This window comes from Alternaria novae-zelandiae (genome assembly GCF_023758075.1).
Source record: "Alternaria novae-zelandiae strain BMP 2774 chromosome Unknown scaffold_26, whole genome shotgun sequence".
Taxonomy (NCBI): domain Eukaryota; kingdom Fungi; phylum Ascomycota; class Dothideomycetes; order Pleosporales; family Pleosporaceae; genus Alternaria; species Alternaria novae-zelandiae.
In genome coordinates, this window is record NW_026056986.1 from 168,180 (window position 1) to 181,334 (window position 13,155).

General features: G+C 53.5%; 4 protein-coding genes across 4 annotated transcripts; 3 read left to right on the plus strand and 1 right to left on the minus strand.

Moving 5' to 3' along the window:
- Positions 1 to 422: 422 nt before the first annotated feature.
- Positions 423 to 5,330, plus strand: J4E88_009769 (uncharacterized protein; the record flags this gene model as incomplete). Its single annotated transcript, XM_049403368.1, has 1 exon — positions 423 to 5,330. The coding sequence occupies one exon, from the start codon at positions 423 to 425 to the stop codon at positions 5,328 to 5,330; it is 4,908 nt and encodes a 1,635-aa protein (XP_049250802.1).
- Positions 5,331 to 6,593: 1,263 nt separating this feature from the next.
- J4E88_009770 (uncharacterized protein) lies at positions 6,594 to 8,242 on the plus strand (the record flags this gene model as incomplete). Its single annotated transcript, XM_049403369.1, has 2 exons — positions 6,594 to 7,101; positions 7,155 to 8,242. The coding sequence occupies 2 exons, from the start codon at positions 6,594 to 6,596 to the stop codon at positions 8,240 to 8,242; spliced, it is 1,596 nt and encodes a 531-aa protein (XP_049250803.1).
- A 368-nt stretch (positions 8,243 to 8,610) lies between these two features.
- Positions 8,611 to 9,628, plus strand: J4E88_009771 (uncharacterized protein; the record flags this gene model as incomplete). Its single annotated transcript, XM_049403370.1, has 3 exons — positions 8,611 to 8,614; positions 8,650 to 9,299; positions 9,608 to 9,628. 3 exons carry the CDS (start codon positions 8,611 to 8,613, stop codon positions 9,626 to 9,628), a joined length of 675 nt encoding a protein of 224 aa, XP_049250804.1.
- Positions 9,629 to 9,666: 38 nt separating this feature from the next.
- Positions 9,667 to 10,698, minus strand: J4E88_009772 (uncharacterized protein; the record flags this gene model as incomplete). The annotated part of the gene is made up of 1 exon (XM_049403371.1): positions 9,667 to 10,698. One exon carries the CDS (start codon positions 10,696 to 10,698, stop codon positions 9,667 to 9,669), a length of 1,032 nt encoding a protein of 343 aa, XP_049250805.1.
- Between the last annotated feature and the right edge of the window lie 2,457 nt (positions 10,699 to 13,155).

Genomic DNA, 13,155 nt, shown 5'->3' on the forward strand with positions numbered 1-13,155 from the left:
GGCCTCGGCGGCCTTCGACGAGCGCTTTTCCACCGCTATCCCTACTGTAGACAAAATCCCCCACCCGTCACCTCTTGCTGTCTCACTCCCACCCACCCCTCACTCACTGGGGATCCGTTTGTCGCTCGCCTGGCTTTCGCGCGCCTTCCCACCGCTCTCTTACTAAGGACAAAATCCCCCACCCGTCGCCTCCTGTCTTCTCTCTTCCACCCAGCTACTACCTTTCTCAATCCTACTCACCCTCTATTACTGGCTGCAAGAGCCACTCCATCATTTGCGCGAAAGCTCTACAATCGCTACTACATCTGTCAACTTCGCTAGCGACAACGTCAGTGCGCTGAGAGCGAGCGATTGGCCAAAGGTGAGTAACTTTATCGATCGCGGAAGGACCGAGATTTCTGACATTCAACGTGGCAGTCATCATGCGCGCTCACTATCTCGTCGCTGGCTTGATCGGCCTCGCTGGTCTTGCCTTCGCCGCTCCTACTCCCGAGTCCACTGCCGTCTCCCTCATCCCGACCTCCCAGCCGTCCTCGATCGCCACACCCGACTCCCTTCCCCGATGCAACATGGCTGAGCCTGCCAACCAGTGGCTCATGACCATCTGTGGTAGCCACGGCTCCGCTTCCACCATCCCCAACACCTGGCCTGGCGTCTGCGGTGTACTCACCGGCGGCGTTGCGTATGAAGTCACTTCCACGGCTCAGGTCCCTGAGCTCATGTGTAAATTCTACGATGACAGCAACTTCTGCAACAGCGACTTTCTCATTGCTACGATCATGCATCATGAACAGATTCCCCCCCATCTTGGGAAGAGGATCAAGTATGTTCAGTGCGGTGCGGCGCCGACTTCATCAGGCAGTGGTGGGCTTGAGGTGAGGGATGATGATGCTTCTCCGGTCCTGGAAGCAGAAGACATCAAGCACGCCGAGGCAGATGACGCTCTTCCCATCCACGACCTCAACCCCACCCAACCCGAAGACACTTCATCTTGGTCCCCATCCCCCTGTATGAACCCCGGATCGGACTCCTACTTCTTGATCGTGTGTGGCGGTGGCAACGCCAACTGGATCCCCAACAATTGGATGAACGCGTGTGTGCGGCTGTCCGATACCGTCGGGCACCACGTTGGTACTGTTATTCAGAACGCGCACATCATGTGCAAGTATTACGACGACAGTAACGAGTGCAATAGCGACTTTAAAGCGTACTCCAACAATCTTTCAGAGGACATCGAGCTCTTTTCGTATCCACCCCAGGTCGGAAACCAGCTCAAGTATGTCATGTGCAAGCAGGGTCAGTGGCGCAGGGGTGTTGCATCTTCCTCCGCCTGTATGAACCCCGATGCGAGCCACTACTTCTTGTCCATCTGCGGCAATGGCAACGCCAACAACATCCCCAACAATTGGATGAACGCATGTGTGTCGCTGACCAGTACTGTTGGGTACCACGTCGAAACTCTTACTCAGAATGCGCGCATCACGTGCAGGTACTACGACGACAGCAACGAGTGCAATGGCAACATCGAAGGGTCCTCCACTACTTATGAGAAAGAGGAGAGCTTTACGATTCCACCCGATGCTGGAAACCGGATCAAGTATGTCATGTGCAAGATTGGTCAGTGGCGCAGGGACGTTGGTGGGATTGAAGCTCGAGAGGTCGATGTTCCTTCCTCATCGGAAATCTTTGTCGCTCCGGAAATCGTAGTCGCTCCAGACACCGATGTCTCGCCAAGCACCGATGTCTTACCGGCCTGGGCCTGCATGAACCCGTCCCCAGATAACCAATACTTGGTTGTCTGCAGCCATGGCGTAGGCCAACTCATGCAAAAAAAGCTCTTGGGTAACTGTCTGAAGCTAAACAGCGATATCGCGTATAACGTCGATTCTTTCATTCAAGATCCAGGTCTGAGGTGTAAATTCTACAACGACCGCCACTCAGACTGCAAAGGCGAACCCATTTACACCGCTCAAACTCTGGATAAGCAACACCTCTTCAAGATCGATGCGAAGTACGGCACTAGGTTCAAGTATGTTTGGTGTCACAAGGGCGACCACCAACTGAGTGATGTTCCTGCGCTCGAAGCTCGAGTAGCGGATACGTCTCTCGAGGCGCCATCTTTCGCGGTCGAGGAACCGTCCGGGCTCATCGCGCGACTCATCAGCGATACCGGCTACGCCTTTGAGTATCAAGAGAACTTCGCTGGGCTCTGCATCAAACTCCCGGACACGGTATCTCGTCATTTGACGCACGCAGCCTTGGTCGATCATACCCTCTGCAGGTTCTACGAGAGCGGCTGCTTTACTCTTTTCAAGCCTCTCTTCACTGCAAAGAGCGAGGCCCCCTACACCAAAGTTCCTGTGCCATCGGATGTCAGCAAGAAAATCACCCACGCTGTCTGCGGGCCTTCGACTGCCCCACACAATGAGATCGATGCGCGAGCGGATGCTACACCTCTCGAAGCTAGCCCGGCGGCCGCTTCCGAAACAACGGCATCTTGGGAGTACATAGCGAGGATCTTCAGCCCCACAAGCGACTTTGCTATCATGAGCGACCGCGACCGATCCTGCCTTAAGTTCGAAGGCCCTTTCTCTCATAATGTTACCAAGGTGAACATTGGAGCTCACACTCTCTGCGTGTTCTACGACAACGACTGCAGTCTAGTCAAGTACCCCGTCTTCACCGTTTCAAGCACCACGGAGCAGTTTGTCAGTCGAGACGTGCCAGCAGATGTTTCCAAGAACATTACTCACGTCATTTGCGGATTCAAAAACCATGATGCGATCGAGACACGAGCGGATGCTACAACGGCATATTCGGGAACCCTTGCGAGAATCTTCAGCAGCACGAGTCGTCATGCTATCCTCAGGGAAAACAGCCGAGCCTGCGTTATGTTAAGAGATCGTGTTGCCAACAGTGTTACCAGTGTAACTGTTGCAGCTCACACTCTCTGCGTGTTCTACGACAATGATTGCACCCTAGCTGTATACCCCGTCTTCAGCGTTTCGACCGATAAGGAGCAATTCACCACTCGAGACGTGCCAGGGGATGTTGGCAAGAAGATCACCCACGTCCTTTGCGGAAAGAAAGATGGTTATGCCGACGTCAATGCGCGAGCGGATGATTCATCTCTCGAACCAGCAGCCCAGAAGACGAAGATGGCCCGAGTCCTCAGCGATACAGCCGACTTGTACATCTACGACGACAACGATGCGGATTGCGTTGCGCTCAGCAAGCATGTGGCTAATGACGTTGTCGGAGTACAGTTGGAAGCCAACATTCTCTGCGTGTTTTACACCAATGCCTGCAATATCGCCAAGTTCCCGATTTTCCGCGCTTCTAATGTTGGGCCCGGTACCTTGCATGTGGATATCCCGGGGTATACTGGTCGCGACATTTCACACGTCGCTTGTGGGAAGAAGCATACTCTTGATGCTGAAATCAATGCGTGGGCGGCTACTACACCGATTGTCGATGCCCGAGCGGAAACTACACCCACTGTTGATGCGCAGGCGGTTACTACACCCATTGTCGACAGCACAGTACTGACGACTTTACACTTGGAGGGTCCAGAAATCGCCAGGGTATTCAGCAAGACTGCCATGTTTGGCATCAACGATGAGGACGCCAATACCTGCAACCCACTTGGCGACTCCATTGCGAATGATCTTTTCGCCGTGGCCGTACACGAAAACGTCCTCTGCAGGTTCTGGGAGAATAGCTGCGACGTAGCCAAGGATCCTCTGTACCAGCTTCACTCGAACAAGGGGGATGTTGCTTCTAAAGTGCCTTCAGACATTGGCAAGCAGCTTACTCATTTCATGTGCATGCGTACTGAGCCTCAAGCTGCAATCTTTACGCCAGAAGAACTAGAAATTCTGGCTGACATTGGATACATGGCCTTTTTCTTCAGCAGCACCTCCCAGCTTGGTATCAACGATTGGGACGCCAAGAAGTGCATCCCGCTTGGCGACTCTGTTGCGCATGATCTCTTCGCTGTGGCTGTCCCCCAGAACGTCTCCTGCTCGTTCTACAAGGATGGCTGCGATGTATCCAAGAGCCCCATTTTTCTTGTTGCGTCGAACCAGGGGGGTGGTGGCATCCACGACGTGCCCTCGGAGATTGGCAAGAGCCTTACTCACGTCATTTGTATGCGTGTGTATACACAGCCCCACGCCGAGATCATTGCGCGAGAGGAAGGTTCTCGGTCCAATGTAGCTCTCATCACTTCCGCGGCCTCGGCAGACAACACACCGGATCCAGCTACCGACTTGACCAATACCCAGATCCAATACCCCAGGGACGGATATAGCCCCGTGGACCTCCCAGTCGGCGATCTATTCACCTGCTCTTATGAGCAAACCGATAGCTGCTGGATCATGGATGCACTCAACGATTGCTTAGAATTCCCTACGAACACCGCCCACAACGTCATGATCCTCGAGCAGGCTAAGGGGACGTATTGTTGGTACTACAACAAGCCTGGGTGCAAGGATAGTGATGAGGTTTTCCATCACACATCGGCGCCAGGAAATCCGACTGCATTCATTGGGACCTTCTTCAAGGATCTCGCGAGTGTGGTGTGCGGAGGTCCCGGTGTGACATCTGAGCTGGAAGTCATTCCCCACGACCATGCTATCGAAAAGGTCACCGCCGTAGACAGGCCCATCTACGCCGACGATATCACCAAGCGCGATTCTCTCCCCACGGACTCGGCACCTTCATGGACACTTCCTAGAGTCATCCGAGTGGGCGAAGTATTCGCCTGCTCCGAAGACTTTGCCTCCGGCTGCTGGTACATCAACGCCCAAAATAAATGCACGGATTTTCCGGCCCAGGTCGCCCACAAGTCCCAATTCATCATGCAGGCCAAGGGTACATGGTGCAAGTATTACCTCGAAGCCGGCTGCTCACACGAAGCGTGGCAGTACGTATCGTCTCCCACGGATCACACTACGTTTGGGGTCAAGACCAACCTGGTCGCGAGCGTGGAGTGTCAAGCTTCTAAGGCGACTGCGAACGAGGTCACCAAGCGCGACTGGCCCCCAGGCTCAACAACAGTCTGCCACCAAGCGCACTACCAGTTCTGCACCGACAACGCCATCAACGCTATTCAGCAATGCGCCAACTTTGCTCCCGCGGATCAGGGCCCCATCTCGATCATCCAGTATGGCGGCGCGTACTGTAAGTGGTACCGCGACTTTGGCTGTGGAGGTGGAGAGGACAAGTCGCCTATGAGCATTGATTCTAGGGGTGGAGAGCAGTGGATTGATGACTTGAGCGTGGAGAACAGGTTCAAGAGCGTCAAGTGTGAGACGTTCCAGTGGTAGGCTTCAGCTGACTGCGAGTCTTCTTGCGGATGTGATGCGGAAGCGAAAGTAGCTTCTTTGGATACCAAGTAATCGAATAAGTAGAGGAATGGAATAACGTTCCCTCCATCTTGTCACTGTGTGAGATAGGTCTGGAACATGCATCGACGTTGGGTCACCTACTTTGCACGTTGGCATATTGATGTAGGCTGCAAACCCATTCAGCGTTGCCCTAGGTTGACGTGACTTGAAGGATTCTGGCCAGGTAAGCGTGTCAGTAAGGCGTACTTGACATGTGCGCTTTCCCTTCTTCGGTTAGCACGAACACGATCTAGCGCGTCCCAGGGAACCAACCCTCCTACCCCGCAAACTTTCTCTCCATGTTTCGCGACGTTTGAGTAACCATCGATATGGATAGTTCAGCTGATCTCGATGCCTTTTTTGCCTTCCAGAATAGCCAGTTCGCCTCGGACCACGCCTTAGATGATGGCAGCTTCGTCGGCTTGTCCGAAGCCCTGGGGGCCTCGAATGCGGTACCGAACCAGTACAATGAAAGTTGGATGATGGATCCGTCGCTTTTGGATCTATCAAACCATTCTACCGCCTCGTCGTCACCGTACACGCCAAGCGCATCGATATCCAGACCTAAGCTTGGCAGTCGCTTCTCCAGAGAAGTCATCCGTACGCTCAAAGACTGGCTTACTGTTCATCAAAAGCATCCCTACCCCAGCGAGGGTGAGATGATGGCTCTTCAAGACCGGACGGGGTTGAACAAGGCGCAACTGACGAACTGGTTCGCGAATGCTCGTCGGCGTGGCAAGGTGCAAAGTGTCCGTCCAACTTCGCCGCAAGTAAAGAACTCGCCTTCTTCTCCGGTTGATATCATTCCAAGACCTGGCACGCCTGCAGTTAGAATGGCGTCGAATCATAAAGACCCTATGCAGCGTTGGGTGGAATCGCCGCCGGAGCATGAACCTGCTGCTGTTGGCGACATTGCGCGTGCGATGGCTTCTACTTCGCGTGAGTGACTGACTATCCAATGCAATGAGGTTGCAATGCTGACTGCTAGTAGACGAAGACGCTGGAGACTTCGCGTATCATCAGCCATGGGAATCGCCTTATGCCATGTCTTCAGCAAGTAGTGCAAGAACTTCCCAATCGAGTGAATTCTCGGGTCATTGCTCATCAGGGTCACAAACATCTCTCAAAGTACGTCGCGCACCGCGGAAGAAGCGGGCCACTCGACGCCGGCGTCTTGACACGGAGAGAACCGCACCCATCGGTATGCCGTACCAATGCACGTTTTGCACCGAGGTCTTCAAGACTAAGTACGACTGGCAAAGGCACGAGAAGTCGCTCCACCTACCGCTGGAGAGATGGATCTGCGCACTCCAAGGCTCTCGCACTACGAAGGAGTCCATCGGAGAGCAATGCTGCGTCTTCTGCGGCGAGGTGCAACCGGATGACAAGCATATCGAAGCGCACCACTACTCGGCATGCCAGGAAAGGAGCTTACAAGAACGTACCTTCCATCGGAAAGATCATCTCGTTCAGCATCTGCGCTTGGTGCACGGCGTCGAATTCTCCGAATGGTCGATGGCGCGCTGGATGTTGCCTATACCAGATGTCAGGTCAAGATGCGGGTTTTGCGGTACCACTATGAATACATGGCTTGAGAGGACCGATCATCTTGCCGATCACTTCAAGTCTGGTGTTACGATGGCTAGTTGGCAAGGTGACTGGGGTTTTGATGCATCTGTCATACCGCTGGTCGAGACTGCTATTCCGCCCGGTATGATCCTCATGATTCGCTCATTGAAGGCTATGCATACTGACATCATCCAGATCTCATCGATTGGGAACGAGGTACCCTCATTCCCATGAAAGGCAGCGATCCATCTTGGGGTACTCCACCAAACGCCTACGAATTGCTTAAAGTCGAAATCGAGTTCTTCATTCAGCGGTATTTCGACAAGCACGGATGCTTACCTGACAATGACGCGATGCAGCTAGAAGCATGTCGCATCATCTTCGCAGCCGAAACTACTTCCGTCATGCACGGACCAGACACAAACCATCTTCACGAGGTCTCGTGGCTGCGAGACCTGATGATGTCATCACATGAGCTGACTGAACACGCAAGGTTTCAGCCCGTTCGATCTTCCCGCGAGAGCAGACATTTTCCGCTACGGATCAATGCCAAGGATCATCTCTTCGAACAATGCCCGCTAGAGGCGCAGCTTCGTGCTTTCGTGACTCAGCGCGTGGCGACAGGTGAAGCACTGGACGATGCGCAACTGCATCATGAAGCATGTCAGATCGTTCGGCGCATGGAGCAAGAGTCTAGTACTCCATCCGATGTTTTCGCGAATTGGATCGTCAAAGGAATCTACTCGGGCACGAATTGGATTTCGCTCTTCAAGCAACGCGCCGGCATCTCCGATGTTGTATCCACCAACATCACGGCAGATCATGGCTTGGGCGAATTGCTAGACCTCTCATGGCCTGCCTCGCCTCCCAAAGAGGCGTCTACTTCCGCTCTCGGGACCGCAAGTCCATCCAAGCAAACCCACGACTACTTCACTACGCTTCCCACCTTCTCCGAAGAGCCCATAATCTCGCCTGAATCTACCGCGCAAACGGACATGTACGGTCGTCTGCGCTCGCTGCTCCCCGACGATACCAACTTCTACCGGATTTTTGACAGCGACATGCGGAGATGGGCGGCATCGACGCTTTCACCGAAGAACCCGAATTGCCACGTCCCTTCGGATGAAGAGATACAGCACCAAGCACGATGGATCATGTATGATGGCGACGACCCGTGGAACCAGACACCTGCGGATTTCCCGAACTGGTTGTCACGGTTCAAGAGGGAGGTTGGGATTGTGGCGAATGACGAGGGAGTGAATCCTGGTGATTTGGTGATGTGAATGTAGTGAACGGACGCTGACATCGACTATGTGCTACTACCTAGAAGTATGGCGAACTTTATCCAAAGCTCGTGCGCAAAGAAGAGGGCTTGGGCGCTTGCTACGGGGCACTCCAGGGATTCATAACTCATTACACTCACCGGAACAAAGCATATTCTCTCTCAACCCTCCACATCACCGCGTGGCAATCATGAGCTCCCTACTACTGCGTGTATTTCGGCCCGTGCTGACCTCATTGTCTGAGTATGCTGGCTATCCTTTTGTCACGAGCTCTCCAAACCGACATACGCCCTTCCACTCGAATGTTGCAGTGTCATCAGCAACTCAGACAGAAACTGCTTCATCAGACCAAACTACGAACGCCCACGATGAGTCACCAGGCCCTTTTCGGCTATTTTCACTCCCAGGGGAGCTCCGCAACATTGTCTATGCTCACGTTCTCGAAACGGACGAGGCTATCCTCATGGCACCCTACCTCAAGAACGGAGTTTTACACCAGCGTCTAATCATCGACGATCCTCCCAAAAAGCTACGTATGGATCTAAACCAAATGAAATTCGTCTGCAAACAACTCCACGAAGAAACATCAGCTCTACCACCAACCCTTTGTCCAGAACTAATCTTCCCTCTCCGCAAAGACACGCCCGAATCCGCTTCCAGCATATGTGCAGAGTACATTGCCAGCGCCAGACCCGAACAGCTCAACGGCATCCACCGCATCCACATCCACGAGCGCATCGCATACAGACAATGTCCTTTCTCGCCGCACCTCTTCGACCCCTGCATGGCCCAACTCGTCACATTCGCCACCCACCACCCTTCCACCTCGATCCAGACATTCCTCCACGCCGTAGACCCGAAGATCTCCAACGACACATCCAAATTCCCGATCGCAGGCTTCTCCTACGAGATAGCTCGGAAACGGGTCGACGACGGATACTACAGCGCTTGGTACAATATCGACAGGGCTCTGGACGAGATGGCGGAGACATGGTCGGACCATGCGTTTGAACCGCAGCCGTTTCCGGGGAATTTCGTGTTTAGGTTGGGATGTGGGGTGAGGTGGAGCAATTGGCAGCAGTGGGTTGGGTTGGAGTTTCCGAGGCCTGCACTTACACATACGGGGCCTAATTATACGGGGAGGTATGATCTTTGGTTTTTGGGACACACATGAGTCGGACGATGGTGACGTTGGGGTAGAGCTTGGGAGAGAAACGTGATTAGAGGGTTGGTAGCTTTCGTGATGGAAGTCATAGGGCTGTTATTCACGTACATGAGATATCATCCACCATACAAGCATCACATGTGCCTGAGATGAACACCAATTGTTTACCAAAGATCTCTACGTTCATACTAACTACATAGCAGAACAACCTTCTGCACTAAAGCTTCCACCTCCTCCGTCCAACCCTTCCCACCCCCGATCAGTTCTCCCGTCCCGGTGGCTGACCGAAGTCGCCTTTAGGGAGCGTACCCTTAAGATACGACTGCAATGAGGAAATCTGACTTTCCGTCGGAGTGAGACCGTTCCCAAAGCCCGAGGGGGCCATTTGTTGTCCAATACCAGGTGCTGACTGCAGCGACCCGGCTTCTTGGCTTGATAGCATGTGAATGCTGTGATACTCACCTGCATGACCCTGTGAGGACTGCGAGATATTTGGTCTAAGCGGCTCAGCCGCCGTCTCTATGTGGGCACGTGGTGCAGGGGCGAAAGCAGGAAACGCACCGTTTCGCGCTGCCTCATTCAGCTGATCTACCAGCGTGTCATGTTCGCGCCTCAGCTGGTCATGTTCTTGCTGCATTGCCACGATAATAGCCGCCTGTTGCTGCGTCATCGTCATAGCAGCTTGAAATCGCTGCTCTTGGTCCTGGAACCTACGTTCCAAATCCGGTTGTACCTGGCCCTGGGCAACTTGTGCTGGCGTGGGCGGTGTGGGTGGTTGAGCCTTTGGAGCAGATCGAGCACTCGACTCTGCCTTGCGCTGTGCGAGTATCTTGGCCAGGCGCTCGCTGGCCGATTCTCGGCTCGGCGCCTCACGCGCAGGGCGAGCCCTCGTACGCATTCGATCACGATGGCTGCCCTGGGATGAGGATGACTTCCTCAATGGAGTCCCCTTACGTTCAATAGTCCTGTGGCTGGGACCACTCTGTACTGGGTGCCTATAGTCGGAGGTATGCCTAGAGTTAGCGAAACTGCCTGGAGGACGGTATGTCTCAGGTACACGGCCATACTCAGCGCCGTAGCTGCTGTTTTGATAGCCGACATGATAGCCAGGCTCTTGGTGCTCACCAAAGCGCACACCGTCAGCCGACTTCTGGTGGTCGCGCACTACAATTGGGCGGAGACTCTCCGCGTAATGTCCACGTTGTGGATTAGCATGTTGCCTCTCATTAGGCGGGCCATCGCCACCGTTACCAAGGCCTTGGCCAAATTGTTGCTGCGGATGATTTGCCATGGTGGTATTCATGGTCGTTCGCAGCGGTGTGGGATGTTAATGCTGCGGTCAAAGATTTCGGTGTCGCGTTGAGACTCGCCTTTATTTGGCCAAGGCGCTAGTGCGCTGATCACGTGCTCAGCGCGCAGCCGCGCACCATGTTGACCGCTGCCATCACGCAGCGCCATCGTTACAAAGCCAAACAGCCACAAAGATCGGTGCAACACGAAGAGGCATCAACGACCACAGCACAGCAGATGACGAACCGGGTTTCGATCCACCCCGATCGCAAACTCATGACTGGGCTAGATCCTAGCCGAGCTGAAGCGCCGTAACGCTCTTCGTGAAGCCAAGTTCAAAGAGCAGATCGCTGCTGCCAACGAGCGCACAGCGCAGGCCAGTGAGAAGATTTGCAAGATTCAAGCTCCGTCCAATGAGGTCAAAGTAACTGTTGACTACATCAAAAAACATGGGGGGAGAATTGGATGCGGGAAAGGAAGCACATCTTGAGGGACGCCGCAAACTACTCAATGGGAATCTCGAACGCTGAGTGACGCCAATCCAGCCTACGCCGCTGGCGATGCCTCAACACGATGAGGGAATTTGCAGTGTAGACTGCGGGTTTGTAGCTCGATCCATACCAGAACTTGTTCCTTACATGCATCGAATTAACATGTCTTTCCAATCTTAACTACCTGTAGCGAACACTACCTAGGCATGTGTTTAGGATCGGCAATTAGACTGCAAACATAACGTGTTCTTGCATGCCACACTGTAGGCCTAGCAAAACACTTTGTCACCATACAAAAGCGACCGTACTAGAGGTTTCACGGCTGCGGGCGTTGACTTACATTCACTCCACGTCATTGCGCTGAAGTCCTGCCAGGGACTACCCTCTGCACCCGCGACAGAAGCCAGCCATATTTCGCCCGCCGCCGCTGCTGCAACCCGGCCTGCCCTCTTCTTTTGGCGCGCTTGGTTGTGGTCCTCGGGAGATTCACGGGTACTACTGACGCTCGCTCTTCCTCCCTCTGTGCCTTCCAAGGTTCCAAGGTTGACCTCCGCCCTCGCTTAGCCTGCGCATTTGCTCTTGCCTCCACGCGATTTTCGCTGTAGCAACCTCCAAACTCTTTGTCCCGGCATTGCAAGAACGATAAACAGCGACAGCGATCAACAGTATAGCTCAGTCAATGGCGACTGCGAGTGCCGAGGGCAGCGGCGCAGGTAGTCTCAGCTATTGCAATCACTTCTACGACACTAACACTTTTGCTAGTGCCAAAATCGATCCTGCGTCAGTTCCATAGTCCGCTTCTCCGATTACCTGGCGAGATACGCAACAGGATCTATGAATACGCACTGGAGGACTCAAAACCGCTACGTGTGATTGGTAATCTTCACAAGGCACCATACAAGGCCCACGCAACGCGATTACACCAGTTCAATACACTCAAGCACACTTGTCGGCAGCTTCGCACAGAGACTGCTTGGATGGGTGTTTCGCCGGCTGACGCGTCCTTTCACTCTTCCTATAACACCTTTAGCCAAACCCTCGTTCCTGGAACTCGGCAACTTGAGTGTTACAAGCATGATCGACCCACAGACAGCTTTCTCTCGGATATACCCTTTGATGACTTCGTTTTTTTCTGCCAAAGAAATCCGCAGCTCGAAGTGGCTATCTTTACGCAAGCTCTACGGAAGGATCTTGGATGTCGCGGTTTGCTTGTTGCTGGGGCGGCGCTACAGCGTGTTCTGCGAAGGAAAAAGCTGCCTTTCCAGGTTGATGCAGGTATTGCAAGCGAGATTAGAAAGATGGCAAGACGCATGCACAAGAACACAAATACGAGGCTATGGAGGTTCCGCTCAGGAGGCAGGCTGCTCTCGGGAAACATCAAGGTTTATCCGATGGAGGAGTTCGATGAAGCCGAAGTGCGGTACTCGTATCTTCGGAAGAAGAAGGGGTTCGAGGATTGGGTCGCGCAGATCAGGGAGTGGTACAAAAACGGCATTTGAGGCATGTTGCTCATGAACAACACGCGCCGCATCGGCAACAAGAACGACAGCCGGAAACAAGTGCTTGTATAACGAGAGTTTGGAGATGCCTGGGCAGTGCTATAGTTTCTCGAGTTCTTCACACCCGAGGTAACACGCCGATACTAGCATGAGGGCAATCAGATAGGTACGTCGAATATGAGACGCTCAATCCCTAACCTGTGATATGAGTATGCCCGCGCGAAAGTTGCACGTGCACTGTGACCCATTCTGGAAGCTGAGCTACCATGCGCCGGGACCGGGTATATGTGGCTAGTATCGTGATGAATCAGAGTGTCGGGCATCGCGATTCATCGGGTATCATTTATAGAACGGGTGCAATGAGTAGAGAGTATGCATTGTCTAAATCTGAGTGCTTTCGTGCGTGGACTGGAGAAAGGATGTGTCAAGGGAAAGCACGCTGTCATGTCCTTTTTGGTAGCTAGCGGC